The 20480-nt window shown below is 39.3% G+C and overlaps 2 protein-coding genes across 3 annotated transcripts; both read left to right on the top strand.

The window, feature by feature from the left end:
- Positions 1 to 199: 199 nt before the first annotated feature.
- mybl2b (MYB proto-oncogene like 2b) lies at positions 200 to 7898 on the top strand. Its single transcript, XM_042497188.2, has 15 exons — positions 200 to 498; positions 957 to 1053; positions 1171 to 1242; positions 1364 to 1456; positions 2003 to 2223; positions 2337 to 2469; positions 2564 to 2617; positions 2752 to 2952; positions 3671 to 3943; positions 4452 to 4594; positions 5324 to 5423; positions 5520 to 5630; positions 6079 to 6195; positions 6299 to 6430; positions 6967 to 7898. The coding sequence occupies exons 1-15, from the start codon at positions 479 to 481 to the stop codon at positions 7093 to 7095; spliced, it is 1896 nt and encodes a 631-aa protein (XP_042353122.2). The 5' UTR covers positions 200 to 478; the 3' UTR covers positions 7096 to 7898.
- Positions 7899 to 8982: 1084 nt separating this feature from the next.
- On the top strand, positions 8983 to 20174 carry rpn2 (ribophorin II). 2 transcript variants are annotated; one of them, XM_088083871.1, is made up of 18 exons: positions 8983 to 9082; positions 9455 to 9645; positions 10183 to 10278; positions 11426 to 11601; positions 11724 to 11799; positions 11952 to 12086; positions 12172 to 12348; positions 12439 to 12557; positions 12849 to 12954; positions 13117 to 13208; positions 13289 to 13403; positions 13525 to 13719; positions 13810 to 13896; positions 14003 to 14098; positions 15683 to 15758; positions 17057 to 17186; positions 17752 to 17849; positions 19503 to 20174. In XM_088083871.1, exons 1-17 carry the CDS (start codon positions 9070 to 9072, stop codon positions 17801 to 17803), a joined length of 1932 nt encoding a protein of 643 aa, XP_087939997.1. In that variant the 5' UTR covers positions 8983 to 9069; the 3' UTR covers positions 17804 to 17849; positions 19503 to 20174. The 2 variants fall into 2 exon arrangements, with proteins under 2 accessions (XP_087939997.1, XP_042355299.1); XM_042499365.2 differs by lacking the exon at positions 17752 to 17849.
- The last annotated feature ends 306 nt before the right edge of the window (positions 20175 to 20480 follow it).

Here is a 20480-nt window from a genome sequence, read left to right as displayed (position 1 = left end):
TTTGATTTGAATAAATAAAGTACAGCTAATCCCGTTTAATTATTTTTAAACGATTGGTATTTATTCATTTTTTTAATTTATTGACTGAGGCACGACCATGGACTGTATATACCACGGGTATACAGGTTACGGACACATTTTATTCAAGCTTTTATTTTGAAGCTCCCATTTGACGTTTCCGATGTGGCTCATAGACCCTACGCGCACATCTACTGCGCATCAACGTCACTGCCCGGTTTTGTACGATAGAGAAGGGCGCGAGATAGAAATCCAGGAGCGCGGACAACTCGGGCGCTCCGCTCCAGCTGGGTCCAAGCTGCTTCGCTACCATTCAACAACAGCAGCCGCCAGCACCTCCGACCTTCTTAAAGACTATAATCACGGAAAACCCAATTTAATATCCAACATACACGCACATGACGTGCAGCGGCAGCAGGACAAATCACCGTCTGACCGTAACCAGCAGAAACAGAGGGAAATGTCTTGGTGGCCGCGCGGGTAAGATGTTATTTTTGTTTTCGACAGTAGCATTAGCACTAATGTTACTTATTTTCATCACAAACAGCTTCAAGAATTACTACTTAACAGTAATAATGGCATTTGGTTGGCTAAAGTTCGCCTTTTTAACGGTATCTTTTTACTTGTGAGTACTTCACGTCTTCTCGTTTGTACCGCCCTTTTCCGTGGTGTCGCGATAAACATGTTTCAGAATCAGTTTAACGCCAGACACTCTGTCTGCTAAATCACAGCAATCAAATAAATCAGTATAATACTATGCTGATCTGATACTTTGCTAACGAGTAGTTTGTGCATATGAGACAGTCGCCAAGTCTCAATTTACAATATAAATAAACCTGATACTCAAGTCTTCCCCCCTCCAGAAGGGTGGGGGTCAGTAGCTAGTTTCTGCTTCCTGTCAGTGTTACTGGTTCACATCCCAGCTGTTTGTTTCTCAGTGAGGATGGGGAGGAGGCCATGCATCAAGACACAGATTCTGATGTGGCAGAGCAGAGAGATGGTGGGAAAGTGAAGGTGAAATGGACACAAGAGGAGGTGATTGTTTGGACTTGTCCCAGTCATTTGCATTTTGTCCCAATGATCTCTGACCCTGTCAGGATAAAACAAAAGCTCTGCAGGACAGGGAACATAAACACTTGTTTATGTTTACAGGATGACAAGCTCAAGGCGCTGGTGCAAAAACTTGGACCAAATGATTGGAAATATATTGCCACCTACATACCAGTGAGTTTGTTTATCCTTTTTGTTGTTGATATTAAGCATCAGGGCCTCCTTGGCTTATTTATGTCAACATAAATCTCATTCAACTTTTTTAAATCTTGTCTGCTTGTTTTGTTATGCTCAGAATCACACTGAACACCAGTGTCAGCATCGCTGGTTTAAGATCTTGGATCCAGAGTTGGTTAAAGGCCCTTGGACCAAAGAGGAGGATGAGAAGGTAGGTGACTTGAAGAATCAGTGACTTCTTTTAAATCTTCTTAAAACTCCTTTTTCTTGATATGCTTTTATGTGAAGATATCTATTTTCACTTCTCTTTTAATGAAGCTTTCAATGTGTTCTTTCATTCTATCTTGATCCTTTTGATTTTATTATTATGAATATTCTGTGTTTACTGCTTTCTTTTGATTGTATTTACTCTTATTGGTATGAGTTTTTATTTTTATTTGTCTTAATTTCTCATTATTATCTGTCCTCCCTCTAATATGTTTTTTTTGCCTCAGATCTCTTGTTCATACCTTAATTTTTGTCTGGCCTTAGTTTGGCATTATTTTCTGGCTTTTATAGATATATTGCCACTGCTAGAAATCCTTCTTGCTTTTGATTTGCTTTGTTTGTCAAAGCACTTTGTAAAGCAGCTGTGTAAATACAATTATTATTGCAGTTTTGTTGTTAGGTAGCAGTGCTGGTGTTCAAATTTTGAAAGATTAAAATGTGTAGTTTGAAAGTCAGAATGAGCTGTAATTCTGATTAATTTATTCCTCAGGTTATAGAGCTTGTAAATCTCTACGGCAACAAACAGTGGGCGATGGTAGCGAAGCATCTGAAGGGCAGACTGGGCAAACAGTGCAGAGAGCGTTGGCACAACCACCTCAATCCAAATGTGAAGAAGTCATCATGGACAGCAGAGGAGGACCTCATCATCTACAAGGCTCACTGCCTGCTCGGAAACCGCTGGGCTGAGATCGCCAAGCTGCTCCCTGGACGGTAGATACACTGTTATCTACTACGTCAGCTCAGAGGATGGTTTTGAGTTTGACCTGCTGATGTGTGGAAATAGACCATCTCCAAAGCATTTGTGTTATGATATTTTTTCACAGAACGGATAATGCAGTGAAGAATCACTGGAATTCGACCATCAAACGGAAATTAGAGATGGGCTTCTATGCTGGGGAGGTGTTCAGGCCGAATGAACTTGAAGAGCTGCTGGCCCGTGTTAATAAAGATGTGCAGGTGAGCTGTCTTTACATGATGTTGTCTCTAGGATGGATGTAGTATTGAATTTTGCAAACAGTGTTGAAAGGTTTATGTTTTTTCCCTTTCACAGATACCCAGTTGCTCTCAAGACTGTACAGAAAAGGAGCAGAAAACGCATCCATCAGTAAGCAACCACATGTCACAATTCAAATACAGATTTTAAATGATTTGATCTCCAACAGTAGATGGAAAATGTCTGTATATTACACAGCTGTAATCATATTTTAATATCAGCATTATAACCATTATGACCAACAGTTGCAGGAGACGCCTGTCTCAGCCCCGGTTAAAGCTGGCCCCAGCGAAGCAGGGCCATCGAAGGCGGAGTCCTCTCCAAAGGACAATTTAAGTCCCAAGACTGAAGTTGACTCAACAGTCACCAGCTGGGTGGTGGACAGCTCTGGATTTCTGTCTCCTACAGGTCCAGCACTGAAGGAAGTCCTGGACATGGTGGATGGGGTGAGTGCCCTCAGTGGTATTGTCAAAAATATAAATTCTGAATAGTTCCATATTTCATAGTATTGAGACATTGATATCACCGGTATCTCGATTTCTCTTATTGTTAATATTTACTACTATTCTGCTGTTGTGTGCTACCAAATGAGAGAAGAAAAGCTGTCATTATCATGATTTAGCCTTGTTTTATTTATCTCTTAATAAAAAAAGTACTTGCATGCCCTCAATGTCAATTTCCCCCCTTGGTATCAAAAATGATGTTGAATGTCTATTTCTCCAGGTATTGTATCAGAGTAGAAATCCAAGGATCTTGACAAAACGTATCCCCAATAACCAATAAATACAGGCCACATAGCATATCACTTAAAGAGGACCTGAATCTTTTTTCTGACATTGCATCATAAAATCTAAAAAAAAAAAAGTTAAAATCTATTTTTTAAATAATTTTCTGAATTATTAATAGTTATCCAAACTATTTTCAATGCAACCCAAACTGATACTTTAATAACCTAATATGTGTTTAATGTTTTCCACTCTAGAAAGTTTTACGTTTTTTCAGCATTATATAACATTTTAACTTGAACAAAAAATGTTTTATGTTAAAGTAAACATTTCGGCAAAAATGTCCCTAATAAGTGATTAATGTTGGTTATGTTTTTTTGTGATATTTCAAAGTAGTAACTAGATGTCCAACTAACAAGTAAAATGCCTTTTCTGTCAGGATCTCGATGGCTGGTGCAACTTAGCAGCCTTTGACCTGCCTGAGGACAGTCCGAGCCCAGAGCGCCATCAGTTCCGTCTGGAGGGCAGCGCCTTGCAGGAGCTGAGCAAAGGCAACAAGGGAGAGCTCATCCCTATCTCTCCTGGAGGAGTCACGCCGCCCTCCATACTGAACCGCCGCAGCAGGAGACGCATCGCCCTGTCTCCTGACGCCAACAACTCCATGACTCCCAAGAGCACTCCTGTCAAAATCCTGCCTTTTTCCCCATCTCAAGTAAGTCATTTAATCCTGTAGCGCTGACTTTAAGGCTGCTCAGAATGTCTCATGAGCTGCTCCATTAACCCTTTGAAACCTGAGCAGATTGCTTGGATTCTTTCATAAACATGGGAAGAAAGCAATGAGCAATTTAAGAAGAAATTACCCAAAAACGAGCAAGAAATTTGTAAAAAAAAAAAAAGTACAAGAAAATTAACTGAAAGTTAGCACAAGTAACGAAGAAAGAGAAAGAAACAAGAAAATGATCTAAACGATGCTTAAAAAAATAGAATTATTATATAAAATATGTAATTGTAAGCGGGGTAGGTTCTAAACCTATTCTTGCAATTTTCTGAACATTTCTTACTAAGTTGCTTACTGCCTTTTTATTATGGTTTCAAGAGAAATGGAACCAGTGTGCTCAGGGTTCATAGCTTTTAATATCTGTGAAAGGCTTCAGAAATCAGTACAAGAAAAGTGTTGTCAATTCAGGTTTCAAACAATTAACTCACACGTGTTGTTCCAGTTCCTCAACATGTGGACCAAGCAGGACACTCATGACCTTGAGAACCCGTCTCTCACGTCCACGCCAGTGTGCAGCCAGAAAGCCATTGTCACCACACCGCTGCAGCGTGACAAGACCCCCCTCACTCAGAAGGAAAACTCAGTGTGAGTTGTCTCGAACTTGCTATGGGTTGCATTTTGGATCCAGTTAATTCAGTAATGGCGACATTGAAAAGTGTATCTGTTCTCTGGGTGAGGTGCTTTGTGCAGCTGGCGCCTGTATTCAGACAAAGATTGTTTGTCGTGAGAGAAAAGACACATTACTATGGAATTAAGGATTCATTTCAACCCAACGAGAGTTGATGATTATTGGGACACTGTAAAGAGAAACCAGGATGTTTTTTTGGGTTTCATTTTGCTTTTATTGACTTTGAATGAAATGTGTTTTATTATGATAAATTTGCTATTTATTTAAATGGAGTCTGATTAGTTTGACAGTAGTAATTTTAGGTGTATTTCTGGTTAAAAAAAATAATCTTACACAAACAAAGAGGTCTATCAATGTAGGGATCTTTTCCACAATGTTGTCACACTCTTAAAATAACAATCTGAGCCTGTCAGTGGCCAAAACGAGCACTTTTATTGGATGGTGGTACTCGATTGCCTGCAGGGATTACAGTCTATTTTGTCACTACTGGCAGCAGCCGTCTGGCTCAATATGCTACCCCTAAAGATGCTTATCTCATTTTGAGACATAGGTACAGGTTGTGAGCATGAGTCAGACTGCCACGAAAACTGTAGCGTTTGTGCCTTATCTACTAACAAAAAGTGATCCAATGAATACAATACTGGATTTGAATTTGATTTTCAGTCTCACATTTTGTTTTCCTCTAGATTTGTTACACCCAACCACAAGTCTGAGATTTGTACGACACCACGGACTCCGACGCCATTCAAAAATGCCATGGAGAAGTACGGGCCGCTGCAGCCTCTGGTGAGTATCTGCGTTTATTAGTGAAAAGCGATGAGTTCACTTTACGGTTTCATCAGCACTGCATATTAACACCAGTTTTCTGCCGTGTCGTCTTAGCCTCAGACGCCGAACCTTGAAGACGACATAAACGAGGTCATCCTGAGAGACTCTGGGATTGACCTGGTTGTTGTACGTTCCACTCCGCCTGAACAAAGACGCAAAACGATGGTAAATGAGTCAACTTTAATACATGACACCTATTTTAATCCTTTAAGTCCTGTGAAAGGTATATTATAACATTTCTATATATTAATTCAAGATCATATAGAGCCAGTATGACATAAGAAAATAGAGAAGCTGATTCTAAATCCCATAGACATTTGTAATAATGAGACATTTGTACAGCATGTCGTTCACTGTGTATCCCCATATGAGGATGCTAAATTTAAAAAAAAAGTTATATTATTTGTTATTTATTACATTTGTTTTTATCAAATAAATTATAAAGGACTTTATATCAATAACAAGTAACGTAGTACATACTAATGTATCTTTTATATTTAAAGATGGATAGTTTAACTAGTGAATCAACATATTTTTTCAAAAGGACCACTGGAGAAAAAAACTACCTTACTGCTATAGTTTAATCTTTTTTGTTTGTTTGTGTTATTCCCAGCATCGGCCTCCTATGAAGAAAGTGCGGAAATCGTTGGCCTTAGATGTCGCAGACTGCCAGGTGACGCCTGCATCCAAACGCAAAGCCATCAAAACTGAAGCCAAACACACCGTCAAGGTAAAAACGTAAAATAAAATAAATGAAAAAGACAAATGTGTTGTTCGCCTGTCCATAGATTTGACTTATCCTAATTGTTTTTGTCCTCCTTTTCTGGCCACAGGAAGAACCGGTACTAGTTTCTCTCAGCTCCTCGTCATTTTGCAGTAAGCGGCATGAAAGCATTTTGGATCAGGGCTTCCTTTTGGGACCCAGTGACAGCGCCATATTTCCCAGCACAGTGATCCCGCTCCCAGTAAGTGCCACCTTTAAACCTGATTTTTTTTCAAAGACACGGGAAGAAGACAATGAGCAAGAAAGAGGAAATTACCCCAAATTTAACAAGAAATTAGTAACCAGTACAAAAATTATTAATTGTAAAATTTATTATTACAGGATTTTTTTTTTAATGATTAAGAAAAATAAATTTAAAAAAAAGTCAAACATGACTTAGATAATGTGTGTGAAGAAAATGATTATATTGTGTAAAAATAATTATAATTTAATAGCTATAGTTTTTCCCTAACTTTGCTATTTTTTTCCACAGACATTTTTCCCTAGCTTGTGAAAATAATTTTCTAAATCTACAAATTTCTTGCAGTTTGTGGAGCATTTCTTACCAAGTTGCTTATTGCCTTTTCCCCCTTCGTTCCCCCTAAAAGACTTCAGTTTGCTCAGGGTTCAAAGGTTTATATACTTACTGAAAGTCTACTTAAAGATTCACAGGAAAAGTGATGTTTCTCCCGGTTTCAAAGGTTTAAACTCTTGTGATGTTTTCCTCTCTCTCTTCAGATGTCCAAAGAATGGGAGACGGTTGTGTGTGGACAAACTAAAGACCAGCTCATAATGACGGAGAAAGCAAGACGCTACCTTCGCCCACTAAAATCCCACGCTCCCAACCGGGCGCTGATTCTATCCTGAGACATGTCTCGTCTTTAAACCAACATGTTACATGTGCAGAACTTGACGTTGCTGTGTCCCCTATAATTTTCAATGTTGTAATTTGTTCTGGAGAAAAGGAGCATGTAATGGGTAGGTTTAGTACCATTTTTTGAACAAGTAATTAGCAATAAAAACACTGACAGTGTAGTGCTTTTAGATCGAGTCTCACTCAAATGACCTTGTGCAAAGCTTGACAAACATGAAGAGAAAAATGAATGTAAAATTGAAATATCACGGCCATACACGTTTGCTATCACTGAAAAGACATGGTTTTACATTGCATAATGTCTGTAATTTAACCGTTTTTTTAAAGTTGTAAAGAGTACAAGGACTCAGGCAGCAGCTCCATATCTAATGTTCAGTTGTGTATCTTGAATATGGAGTCAGTTCAGACAAATGATCAGTAATGCCTTTAGAGAAAAGGGGTCCATGTTGTTGAATGAACATTGCCTTGTTGTAAAAATCACTTTAGTATTGTGTCTAGATTTAAAATTGAGGACCTCAGGGGTAAATTAGATGTCTGCCGGAGATATAATAGTGACTGCAGCACACATCGCTAATCCATCAAGGTGACTCACTGAGATCCAACAAAGTGCTGAAAACACTTTGGAAAGTTTATTTGTGGTATAGTTGCAATGCCATGTCAGCATGGATGCTGTATTGCCTTGGATGCTAAGAGTATTATGTGATTTGGCACTGTTTGTAAATATTTTGTGTTGTATGTTTTTACTTAATCATACAGCATTTTGTTAAGAAATTTAATAAAAGGAATATGTACATTGCGCACTTTCCTCTTGATTATCCTTCCACAGCACAAAGCAGCATGATTTCCTTGGACACAGGGCAGACTTAAATGGGTTCATAGCGTTGGAGAAAATAATTGGAGTGATCGATTTTGGATTGTATATATGTAATTGTTGTAATTTTATTGATGAAGTAGTTTATAGAATTATTTGGCTTTGATTTTCCTCAGTTCTGTACAAAGGAAGTAGGTGTTACCAATTTGGATTTTTTTGCTTTAAAATTTTAATAATAATTTACTAACTTGTATAACAATTCAAAACAATTATGCAGCATGGGAAGTAAAATATCATAAAGTGTTTTTTTAATAATCAAAATTGTACAATGTAATATATATATATATATATATTTGTGGAGAAAAACACTTTAAAAATGCTTTAAGCAAATTGCAAACCATGTTAAATCACCTGGTGATGCTCTCCACAATGTTTTAAAGCCTTATTTGTTTTTTTTTTCCATATCCTTCAGACTCAATAAATAGGTCTTTAGTTTGCCTTTGTGAATATATTTGCCCCAAAGATACATTTGATCAAGTTATCAATTCTATTGTTGTTTATGTTGATTATGTTCACAAATAATACCATACTTTCTGCAATAAAAGGTTTGTGTTGCAAGTATCATATGATTAGCATTTAATATTTTAAATGTCTTAATAGCCAGTTTGCTCTTAATCTTAGCTAACATGGTGCTATATTTCTGAAAGTTAAAGTGCAGGAAAGTTGATTTCGACTCTGACCATTTTTTACTCATGAATACAAAAACTTTCAAAAATCCTAAAAAGCGGTATATAATTTGTTATTTTCTGTCCTGTGCTTGAAGCATAGCATAACATGAAATATTTATTTCAACATTTATCTGAAGTTCCTTTTTTTTTAAATTGCCAACATCAATCTAAAACATTATGGTGTATATACACTGGGAAAAAAAGTGAAATATTTTCTTTTTCCAGCCCACAAAAATCACATTTATAATCAATATTCAGCTTGACTAATATTATAAACTGCTACACTATGATTTATGCGACGTGTACTTACACAGGCTTTTATTTTGAAAGTAAAACGTACAGCCGGATATTATACCTTTGGTGACAGCTCACTCGGAGACACCGGAAGCAATCGTCCGTTTTGGTGACGCTGCATTAGACTGCAAGACATGGACCGGTCTAGTAAGTGAATAAATTCATATTTGTTGTATGTAACGTTATAAATATGTGTCCTTTGTGTCTTTTGAATGCTAATATGCATCGAAAATTGTACAATTGGCGAAGAAATAGCGCGCGAGGCATGCAGTGTGTTGCTTCCTACTGACGACAGCTAGCTCACCAAGTAACGTTAGCTTAACCTGCAATGAACGAGCGAGCGTTATCTCAATGAATGAATACTTATCGTCACAAGAGATAGTGATTAATAAAAATGTATTGTTTCCTTTCATGGGTAGTGGATTTTAAAAATGCATTGTTTGCTTTATTTATGGTGGCCGTTAAATACACCTATGGAGCAGCCGGCGGCTGGTTAACTTGTTTCCGCTGTGTCCGCAGGGCTGTTCGGGTTGTTCCTCCTCAGCTTGGCTCTTGCCGGAGCTCAGGCGCTCACACCGGCGCACTACCTCTCCCTGTCCGATGTGGACCGACTGCAGAGCCTCCTGAGCCAACAGTTCACAGACCTGGACTCCGCATACTACTCGGTTGTTGGTCTGACCAAGCTTGGAGCAAATGTTCCCGATCACGAGGTTTGTAAATCAGTCTCTTATGCAGTTAGCTATTCTGATTTAGAAGGGACGGTTTTTAAGTTATTAGAGCAGGGGGCAGCAGAGGTGTGACTTTGGGTTTTTCTTATATCATGACCCTCCCTGGAGCTACAAGTATTTTTTCTTTAGCCTCCTGGAATGACTTGAGATAAATGCATGACTCCATCATAAGTAACAATATTTCACAGTCTCTGATTGATGAATACATGAATACAATACTCTGATGAATACATTGTATGACTTGAATTTTTTTCTGAGGATATTTTAAGTAAATATAAAATGCAACAACTTAAAGTTGAATGTCCCCCTCCTAAGCCAAATCAAAAAACATAACTCACTCCCCAGTGCATAAAAAATTTCTCAAGTGTCTTCCCTGTTTTGCACCTCCACCTCCCCTCTCATAAATAACAAACAGTCCCTTAGAGTCTTGTAAGAATTGTGCAGTCATAATCAATATATCTCTGTGCAGGATTGTTGATCCTCTATGTTCTCTGTTTCAAATGTGTTTTTGTTTTGTAGGGTGTATGCCAGTTTCTCAAATCCCAGCTGGATCCCACCAGTATTGATTCACTCTTCTATGCTGCTGAGACCAGTCAAGCCATTTCAGGATGCGAGGTATGTCTGCCTCAGCCGTCTAATCTGTCCTATTGCTATTTTTATAACCAAAGTCATTTTTGGACATCGAAAATGTGTAGATGTGCTTAAAAATATAGAACATAAATATTTCATTACATAGAGCTTTATGGTCATGATGTAAAACAATCCTTCAACTGATGACAGAAAGACAAAAGTAATTATATGAGATCATTTAACCTAAATTTGACCTGAACATTGAATACATTTACATGCACAATAATATTTCACTGCTATTCTAAATGTGTCAATATTATGTATTTGACACAAGTCACAGCACATTTTGGTTAAGATATTTCAAATAGGCCTTTTTTTAAACACAGTAAAAGATCTGTGGAACATGACAGTATTATTTGGGGTTTTAGGGGCATTTTTTGGACATCTATACAGCACATTTAGATGTTCTGATTGCAACAATCAGTCTCTTGCATGTTTATAGTCAGCTTTATGCTTTGTCATGGATGTATTGTGCACAAAGCAACAGTTTGCAAGGCTGTGGGGTACAGATGCATGACTCTGATGATGACCGCAAGCTGAAACAAGTTGGTTAAAGTACTGCACTTGCTGCTTTAGTTTTGACCTCTTTTGATTTGTTTTCTTTCTTTGTGCACCTTGGCAGTAGATGAAGTTATGCCAAAACCCGTCACACTGCTTCTTTTGTAGAGATGCATGCCCCCAAAAAAGCACATTTATGATCTGAAGGAGAAACACACTTACTTTAATCACTGTGAAATACTAGGGTATCATCAGGTCTTTGGGTATGCACAAATATCGCAATGCTGACCTTTTTAAGAAGGTGGTTGAAGGAATGAAAGACGGAGGCTGCGTTTGCACAGTCTGCCATCTGTGGAAATCTTGAAAAAAATCCTGTTTTGACAGAAAGAAGCATAATGGCACAAGCAGCTCCAGCTGTTCCACTTTTCATCTTCTGATGTGATGAATGACATGTTAGGGCACTTTATTGTTAACCATCCAAACAGCTCAGTAGGAATTAAGGATTAAGGACAAAAATGGATTTTTTTTGTGCATGTAAGCATAGTCAGTGACATGGCAAAGTGGACGATTCTGTGATATAAAGCAAACACCCACGGATCCATTTATTTATATAAGATTTTTGTGCACTTTATAGATCCCTGTGACCAATGAAACCCGTGACATCCTCCTAGCAGCAGTCAGTGAAGATTCCACCATGACTCAGATTCACAGAGCCGTGAGCGCGCTCAGCTCTCTGGGTCTTCCTCTGGCCTCCCAGGAAGTTGTAGGTGCCCTGACGGGTCGCATCAACAAGGAGGACAATGTTATGGCGTAAGTGTTAGTAGTTGTAGTTTAGGGGGGGCAGTATCATTCTGTGTGGAGAGTTTTGTAGTGCCCCACAAGCAAATTATTTGAGTGATTTGACTAACAAATAATGTGTGCTCTCTGTACAGTATCACTTCAGCTCTGCTAACAGCAGCCCGCCTGTCCAAGCAAGCAGAGCTTGGAGGAATATTGGAGGAAATTGAGGTGAGCCCTTTAATGTCCACCAGGAGGTGCTGTGTCACTGTGTTTTAACTTAGTACAAGACACACTAGATCCTTGATTATGCCAAGTTATCATCATTTTTAGCAAAACTAAGTTTAAATTTTGTTTTGTTTTTTTTTCCTTGTTCCTCTCAGGACCTGACAGCTCGTTTGGACGATCTCGGTGGCATCTACCTCCAGTTTGAAGAGGGACTTGAGGCCACTGCCATGTTTGTGACCGCTGCTTATTCCCTGTCAGATCATGTGGACATGGAGCCCCCTCTGAAGGAGGTATTATTTCTTACTGTCAGGCGTGTTCTTTTATCTGAGTGGTTTATAACATGTGAAAGTGATAAAAGACATGTTGTCCCCACAGGACCAGGTCATCCAGCTGGTGAACTCTATCTTCAGTAAGAAATCCTGGGACTCTCTGTCTGAGGCCTTCAGTGTGGCGAGCGCCGCCGCCGCTCTCTCCAACAACCGCTTCCATGTGCCAGTCATTGTCACTGCTCAGGGCCCAGCCACGGTGTCCCACAGCCAGCCAACCCTGCAGGTACTGATGCTGGATCTCAACCGAGCCGCAGTCCTATCGCATGTTTTTTAATCACGTCATAGTGACACAGTTTCTCTGTTTGATTCACAGCTCCTTGTTACTGATGTTATGTCTCAACCTTTGGCCACAGCCAACGTGCTGGTGGAATCTGCGTACGCTGTGGCCTCCAAGAGCATCATTCTCAACCAAGCACCATTCACACTCAACGAGTACGTATCATCGGCGAGATAAGTGTCAGCGTTATAATATTAATCCCTCTTCTCCTTAGGGTTTTTCCGGCAAGTACATTTTCAAACTAATTTATTATTAAGCTCAACTCCTGACTGGCATGCTATATTTAACCCTTGGATGTTGTACCTGACTCGTCAACTGCTCCTAAGTTGAAAATAACGACACCCAACAGCAAACGAGTGTCTGACCATCGTGTAGCATTAGAGCTTCTTTGTCTCTCTGGTTTTGGTAAAACATACACTGTATTTTCTTTTTTTCCTGATTTTCAGTGGTGTCTTTGAACTGAACTTCATGTCCAATCAGCCAGCCAGTGGATATTATCAGTTTACTGTCGCAGTCACCGGGGATAGCCGGCTCGTCGCCAATCATGTTGAGGTGAGGTGGTGGTCAGAATTGGAGACATAATGTTTTATTTGCAGTGGATCTGCCCGATTTTTTGCATGTATTTATACCTTTAATGTGTTCTGGCTTTTATTGCCTTGGTGGAGAAAGAGATAACTTAATGTGGCTTTGTATTGTAACTCTGTCCACCCGTAGCTTAAAGTGAAGGTGTCCACTGAGGTGGCCGTCACTAACATGGACCTCTCTGTGGTGGATAAGGACCAGAGCATCGGGACAAAGACCACCAGGTTAGGACAAAGTGTGATGAGTAAAGCCCTTTTTGGCATGAAAATAAAATACTAAATGCTTTTCTTTTTTAATAACTCAGAGTGGACTATCCCTCCAAAGCCAAGACCTCCTTCACAGCCGACAGCCACCAGAACTTCGCCATGTCCTTCCAGCTGGTCGACGTCAACACTGGAGTGGAGCTTACACCTCACCAGGTATGTAATCAGCGTGGGACATGAACACACCATACAGCAATATCATGCAGTTTGACAAAACAGCTCACCCAAAATTTAGCTCTCAGTGTTGTTCAAGACCTTTTTCATTTCTCTGTCACAGACTTTCGTCCGCCTGCACAATCAGAAAACTGGCCAAGAGGTTGTGTTTGTGGCCGAACCCGACAGCAAGAACCTGTACAAGTTTGAGCTGGACACAGCAGAGCGGAAATCAGAGTTTGACTCCATGTCTGGCACATATTCCCTCCACCTCATCGTTGGGGATGCCACCTTGGAGAATCCCATCTTATGGAATGTGGTGAGTGCTTGCTCAGACTTCACGGTGTTTATAAGCATCATTTACTGATTTAAGTTCATTTTCTAAATCTGAAGTGTTATCTTTTGAAAGGCTGATGTTGTTCTGAAGTTTGTGGATGAGGAGGCCCCAGCGGCCATTCAGCCCAAGACTCTTTATGTTCCCAAACCGGAGATCCAGGTAATACTTGTGTACTGTTTTGTTCCCTCCTGCCTGATGATGGGAAATCAAGCAGCATGCAGGATCTGTCAGTCCAGCAGTTTAACATCTCCTCTTGTCTTTGCAGCACTTGTTCAGGGAACCAGAGAAGAAGCCTCCCACAGTGGTCTCCAATACCTTCACTGCACTCATCCTGTCTCCCTTTTTGCTTCTCATCATCCTGGTAATATTTTTAAAATGAACTGTTTCCAGGTTTTGCTCTGTTTTTTTTGGCTATAAGCTAAAAAGAAAACGCCCCCCCATTATTTTGATTGCCAGTCAGTGTTGACGGTAAATGTAGTCGATTGAAGCAATAAATTCCACTGTGCATGCTGTGCTTGGTGAAAAAAGCTAAGCTCTCCTGCTTGCAGAGCCATAACGGCAGTGTTTACATGTACCCAGAAAGCACTGCATGCAAGCTTGATGCCCATAGCTATTACTCTGATGGCCAAAACATCACATCAGGTGACAAAAATACTCTCAGTGGTAGAGCTGAGGCTGTACTCTGGTATCAAACGAAATAACCCAGTAAGTAGTAGGGGTCGACCGATATTGGTTTTTCAGGGTCGATACCGATTATTAGTAGTTAATGAGACCGATAACCAATATTTGGAATCAATATTCATTTGCAATAAAAATTAATTTTTTTCTTTCAATATTTAAAAATGGGAATATAACAAACACAAACTTTGTTTAAATGCCTTAAGCATATGTTTAATCAAATTGAAACTTTCAACATCAAATACAGCAAGTTCCGAGAAACTTTTCTTATAAAGTCAAGGGAAAATTTAAATAAATAAATGAATAAATAAAAATAGCTGCCTGAGGTTTAACAAAGTAAAAGTTCCTCCAATGCTGAGACTTTCTTTCAATTTTTTAATTTATCAGTTTTATCGGGGATCATTGTAATAAAACACAGATATAGATAATCGGCAAAATGCCAAATATCAGACCCAATAGTCGGCCAGGCAGATAATGTGTAATCTCTGCATATTGGTGCCAAAAATCAGTTATTTGTCTCATTAATAACTAATAATTGGTATCAGTATTGGCCCTAGAAAACCAGTATCGGTCAACCCCTCCTGAAAAGTTGACAGCACCACTGTAAAGGAAAGGGGTGTGTTGGATTTATAACACACGACAAAAAGCGAGCATCATTGCAAAACTTCCATAACATCACCTGCACTAACATTTTAGGATGCAATTTTAGCTGTTGGAAATGTGTCTAGTTTGCAGTGTAAGAGAAAAGAAAAAGTAAGTTCTGTTTTTGAGCAGCTTTGTCAGTCAGTGAGAAATGTATCGCTTTAGTCGGCTATATTCACTGTCAACACTGACCGGACATCCATGTAAAAGGTGGCAAGTTTTCCCTTTACCTGTAGAGCAGATTGCATGTGGAAAGCATTTAAAAAAAACATGTATTTAAAGACATGCCTAAAAAGAATTTAGTTTCATTATTAATCAAAACCTTATTTAAAAGACAGCTTTGTTATGTACTAAGCAGAGTTTCTTTACCCAGAAAAGCTCTTCATCAGGAAGCTTTTATAGACGGTGAATGAGAAACTGCATGAACATAACACGTTTTAATTTGAAATCACAAAAGCTGGGGTGCATTTTTTTCCCTGGCATTTGCAGTGCTGACTAATAGTTATTGTTGCAGTGGTACAGTGTATTGTGTTATAGGTGGTAAACAGTTTTTCAGCCCCTTTGTTTGCAGCTCTTGCAGCGGATGAAATTCACATTGTCTTTTATTCTCCCCACTTGTCTGTAGTGGTTTAAGCTCGGAGCCAACATCTCCAACTTCAGCTTCTCTCCCAGCACCATTCTGTTCCATGTAGGACACGCAGGTCAGTCCCAGTCTTTGATACGACGTGTTTATCACAGATGCGTTTGTTTTACAGCCTCCTTATCTGCTGCTCATCCGCTGTTGTTCACGGTGATAAGTGAATTGCAGTTATGACTGTGGGAAACATTGTGAATCATCATAATTTCAGCGACGCATTATTCATGAATTTACGCACATAAAATCTCAAAATAAAAAACTCCTTTCACACTACACCCCTAAAACATAATGAGTAGGAATTTGTTTACGTCACAGCTGAGGTTCCATTTATATTTTGGGAAAAATTTTACTGAATTTTAGAAAATTTTAAAAAGAAAATGTGTGTTTCCACTTATTACTGTTTTTTGAAGATTAGAAGGTAAATAAAAATAAACATCTGCTGACGTCAGCGTCAATAAGGTGCTATGACATCATTACAGAAGAAGAGGGTGCAACAAGATGATGCAATTTAAACAATACCAGACGAACCTCAGGCGGTGGGCACTGTGATTTTGTGTGTTTCCTGTATTATTTTGAGGAAGGTTCGTCTTCTCGTCATTCTCCACAGATCTGAGATTTCATCAGATTTCAGATTTCAATCTTCATTTACGTCACGATTTCTTAGCCAAATCTTTGTTTAGCGCATTTTGTGTTTTACAGATACTCCAACTTTTCAATCTCAGGCAAGCGTAAAAACATTTTAGGATATTTTGACTGTTTTTCACATTTCTATCACTTTAGTTTAAACAAATTAAAACGGCTGGCGTATAACAACATACAGGACTCCTTATATGTGTACAAAATACCCACTAATGCAGCCATCAAATCCAATTTTACTTACATAAAAAAAAAAAATTATTATTATTTTTTTAAAAATGAGGATTGATTATAGTGTAAAATAATTGTGGATTAACGTCCAAACATCTCTTTTTTTTAAATTAATTTATTGTTATTCAGAGTTGTCCTTTGGTTGATATAGGATAACAAAAACAAACCTTGGGCTTCAGCATATTACTTTTTTGGTTATTGACTGAGACAATTTGTGGGAAATAATCCCCATGAAGTGTTTTTAATGGTTTAAATCACTGGGTGCGTTTGTTTTGGAGAAAAAGAGACCTCTGGGGATAATTTCCTGATTAAAAAAAACCTGACCAAAGAACACTGAAGGAATCTTAACTAGGAAATTGATTGCAATGACATTATTGTTCCATCTTTTTATACTGTTTTGATTGAGAATAAAATGACATGTTGTACATTTAATAAGATGATTGTGATAGTCATTTTGTTTGGATGTTAATATTTCACCCTGTTGTTTCATTTTAGCCATGCTGGGTCTGATGTACGTCTACTGGACTCACCTGAACATGTTCCAGACCCTGAAGTACCTGGCGATTATTGGTGGCGTAACTTTCCTCGCCGGGAACCGCATGCTGGCCCAGAAAGCAGTGAAGAGGTACGTCTCCTGATGGCGCCCATCACAAATGCTTCCTAGAGAGTCCTTTAGTCGCAGGGAAAAAAAGCCTAGCCTCTTTAAGACAACGAAGACTCAGGTGCTTTGGGGCCTCATGGTAATTCTTAGCCTTAAACCTGAGGAAAAGTGCCCTTTTCCGTTTCTTAGCTCCTCAGTTGGTCCCCAGAGGCTGATATGAATGCCACGCTCTCTGGCAGAAGGAGAGCTCGTGCCTACTTGGACCAGGAGAGAAGAAGAAAGATCTGCAGAAGTGACGGTCTAAAGTGGGCAATTTCCTCACCATCACTATGTAGAGCCCTCAAAGGGCCAGAGTGAGCAATTTGGAGCCTGTGTCTCCGACTCAGAACGTCACTGTGTAATTGTTCACTTTTACTTCTTGCTCCTACGACGGCCCATTTAACCCTTTTAAGCACGTGGAATGTTTAATGATTTCACAAATGTGAGGACTTTGATTTTCCTTCTTTCCTGCTAGTCTCTGCCTCCTTGAAGCTGTGTCTTTTTTTAACCCCTTTCTCCACACCTCGCTTTCTCTATACTCCTTTTCCAGGATTGCAGCAGAGCAAAGTAGTAGGTTGGCAAAGTATAGGAGCCTACGATAAAGCCCCCCATTTGTAACAAATGAGTCGGTCGTGCTTCCAGGCTGAAGTAAGGGCATCCTCAGATTCCGACCGCATCCTCAGTGCATTCCCCATAACGGCTGGAAGCGTGCATGGCTGTGTGGTGCTCGATCATTCTAACACCGAGTTTTCTCGTGTACTTGCCGCCCCCCTCCCCTTGGTTTGCCTCTCACTCATCCCACCATGATCATTACAACCATACCAGCACTTTGGTAGCCCCTCCATTGTGGTCTAACACTCATGACTCTGGCTGTTTCTACATTTGAGTGACATGTTTTGTGTTCATGAGCCAGGGTGTGCATCATCCAGATGTTAGGCATCTGTCATGAGAATTTGTGTACATTGTTGTGGAAAGGTGCACATTAAAATGCATGGTTGAGCCTTTACATGACGTTAATGAGAAAGTTCAGAGTTTTTTTTTTTTAAGTGGGGTTGTATGCGGTACTTACCCAATTTCAAGGTACAAGCTCGCGTCCAACATGGAAGCCAAGCAATGTACTGCTGTGGATGGAATTAACAACAAAACTAGTATTAATTTAAGTGTCTATACCAAAAGTACTTTAACAGCTTTAGCGCAATGTCAGACAGTTATTTCCAGCGGGAAAATAAAGCCATTAAATCGCCCTCTTCAAAGCCAGGCTTTATTAACAAAAACAGTGATTTAGCATCTCTGAACACAGGAGCTGGTGGTCTACCTCACCCTGGAACTATTGTTTTTTTTGTGTTATGTTTGCAGGTTCTTCAAATATGGGTAAACCCTTTAAAAATAGGCTATAGACTGCTTTCCCTTTGTCAGTGTGTACGCAGCTCTGTAGCGGACGAGTATGTGTGTGTGTGTGTGTGTGTGTGTGTGGATTGTTGGTGTGTCCATTCAACTTCACGAACAGGCTGGAAAACAGGTTAACGGTAGAAACAGCAGAGAGGAACAGAGATCAGGAAAACTGGACTGGTTACTTCTCTTAATATATCTCTTAATCAGTCTCTATTCCAAACTTGGCCTGTAAGTAGTGGTGGCATGTCAGTGAATCCGGCAGATTAAGGAGCAGGAATTAGAGACACTCAGGTGTTGTGTTCCCATTGATGCCAATCGGAGCTGGAGGTGATAAATACTGTTGACTACTGCAGAGTCAGTTGACCCGGGTTTGAATGCCGATTGTACTCTTTCCCATCGTATTAAAAAGCCAGAGCTTAGCGGGTGTTAGCTGCTTTTTTGTGCACTGGAAATTAGCTTAACTAGCTGAATCCAAACAGCAGTAGACCAGAAGCACCTGTGTTCAGCTCACTAAAATAATTATTTTTGTGAGTGGCGTCTGGTGACTTAGGACTGAAGCGCCCCTCTGACAGTTTCCCTGTCAGAGGGGCAGTCTTACATTAATGTAAAGCAAATAAATTACTCTCAAAAAAGCAGACACTTAAAACTGAGATAGATGTTTTCAGGTGACTAAAATAGGTTTTGTCCCTGGCCCCCATTCACAGCAGTACATTGTTTAGCTCCCATGTCGAACTCCAGTCTGCTTCTCCAAACCAGGGTGTACTGACTTACATGTACTGTATGTAATACACTGGATATGGATTAATTCCTCATACAACCCCAGTTTTAAAAAAATGAAACTATCCCTTTAAAAAGATTTTATGGATCATTTTTTTGTAATAACTTCATTTTGCTTTCTTCTCTCTACAGAATTGAGAAAAAATAAAGAGCAAGAAAATGAAAAGAAGACACTGACGAAGCTCATTATTTTGTTTCCAAGGAGTCATTCAACGATGCATCAAATCAGACTTTAAAATGCGGCGTGGCAGTTCAAGGATCCAATCGACAGTTTAAACATGCAGTTTGTCTGTGTTGCCAAATGGAATAAATCGAGATATCACAGTCTCCGAGGACAAACGCTCACTGACAGATACTCTTACTGAGGGCTGTAAAGCTACTGATCATTGCACTTCATCTTCCTGTGAGATTTGTTGTCTTATTGTCCAACATGCCAGTGTTTTCAAAGTGAGCTGGGATTTTTATTTGTGGTTTCTTGATGGCTTTTGGGGTTGTTTTGTGTGTTTTTGTTTTTGTACATTCCTCTTTTTTTGCTGAACGGCCATTTCACCTCGTAACAGAAGCCGTAAGTCAACGTGTTTCAGCTGATTAAAACCATTGGCAGTAGCACTGATACTTTGGATATTACTAACTATGCCAGTGTGTTTGCCTGTTTGGTACGTCAGATGTGCATTAGGAATGGTCGTGCCCTATTTGATACAAAGTTGGCATTTCCCCATAAAAATTGTTAATAATGAAATTTGGACAGTTTGAGGAAGTGATTTTTTTGTAATGAAGAAGAGGAAATAAAGAATTTGAGGTGAATCGGAGTTTGCCTCTTTCTTAAATCACGGCAAAACAGAAACCCAGTTCTGTTTTTCCATCAATTACATTTTAAAGGGACAGTTCGCCCTAAAATCAAAAATATTTATCTTTCCTATTTTCTTTTCTATCAAACTACAGCCTCCAACTGTATTGCTGTGCAGAAGGAAGCGTGCATCCTTAAATTATGCATCAATAAAAGAGTGGAAATGTAAAAAAAAATAAATAAATCTTGAAATATCACAAAAATGTTATTCTTGGGGAGGCTGAAAAGTTGGTGCTGATAAAGGGGAAATATAAGAGCCACCT

This window comes from Plectropomus leopardus, chromosome 2 (genome assembly GCF_026936395.1).
Source record: "Plectropomus leopardus strain MGB_pleo_1.0 chromosome 2, ASM2693639v1, whole genome shotgun sequence".
Lineage (NCBI taxonomy): Eukaryota > Metazoa > Chordata > Actinopteri > Perciformes > Serranidae > Plectropomus > Plectropomus leopardus.
Note: the sequence above shows the minus strand (reverse complement) of the source record. Positions and strands in the feature narration are given on the sequence as shown.

Bases quoted from the DNA above. Each gene is read 5' to 3' on its own strand.
- mybl2b (XM_042497188.2), top strand. From the start codon at position 479: ATGTCTTGGTGGCCGCGCGG. The intron at 3,944-4,451 runs GTAAGTCATTTA...GTGTTGTTCCAG, and splicing joins TGCCTTTTTCCCCATCTCAA to TTCCTCAACATGTGGACCAA. The intron at 6,196-6,298 runs GTAAAAACGTAA...TTCTGGCCACAG, and splicing joins AAGCCAAACACACCGTCAAG to GAAGAACCGGTACTAGTTTC.
- rpn2 (XM_088083871.1), top strand. The intron at 12,955-13,116 runs GTGAGGTGGTGG...GTCCACCCGTAG, and splicing joins TCGTCGCCAATCATGTTGAG to CTTAAAGTGAAGGTGTCCAC. The intron at 13,720-13,809 runs GTGAGTGCTTGC...ATCTTTTGAAAG, and splicing joins ATCCCATCTTATGGAATGTG to GCTGATGTTGTTCTGAAGTT.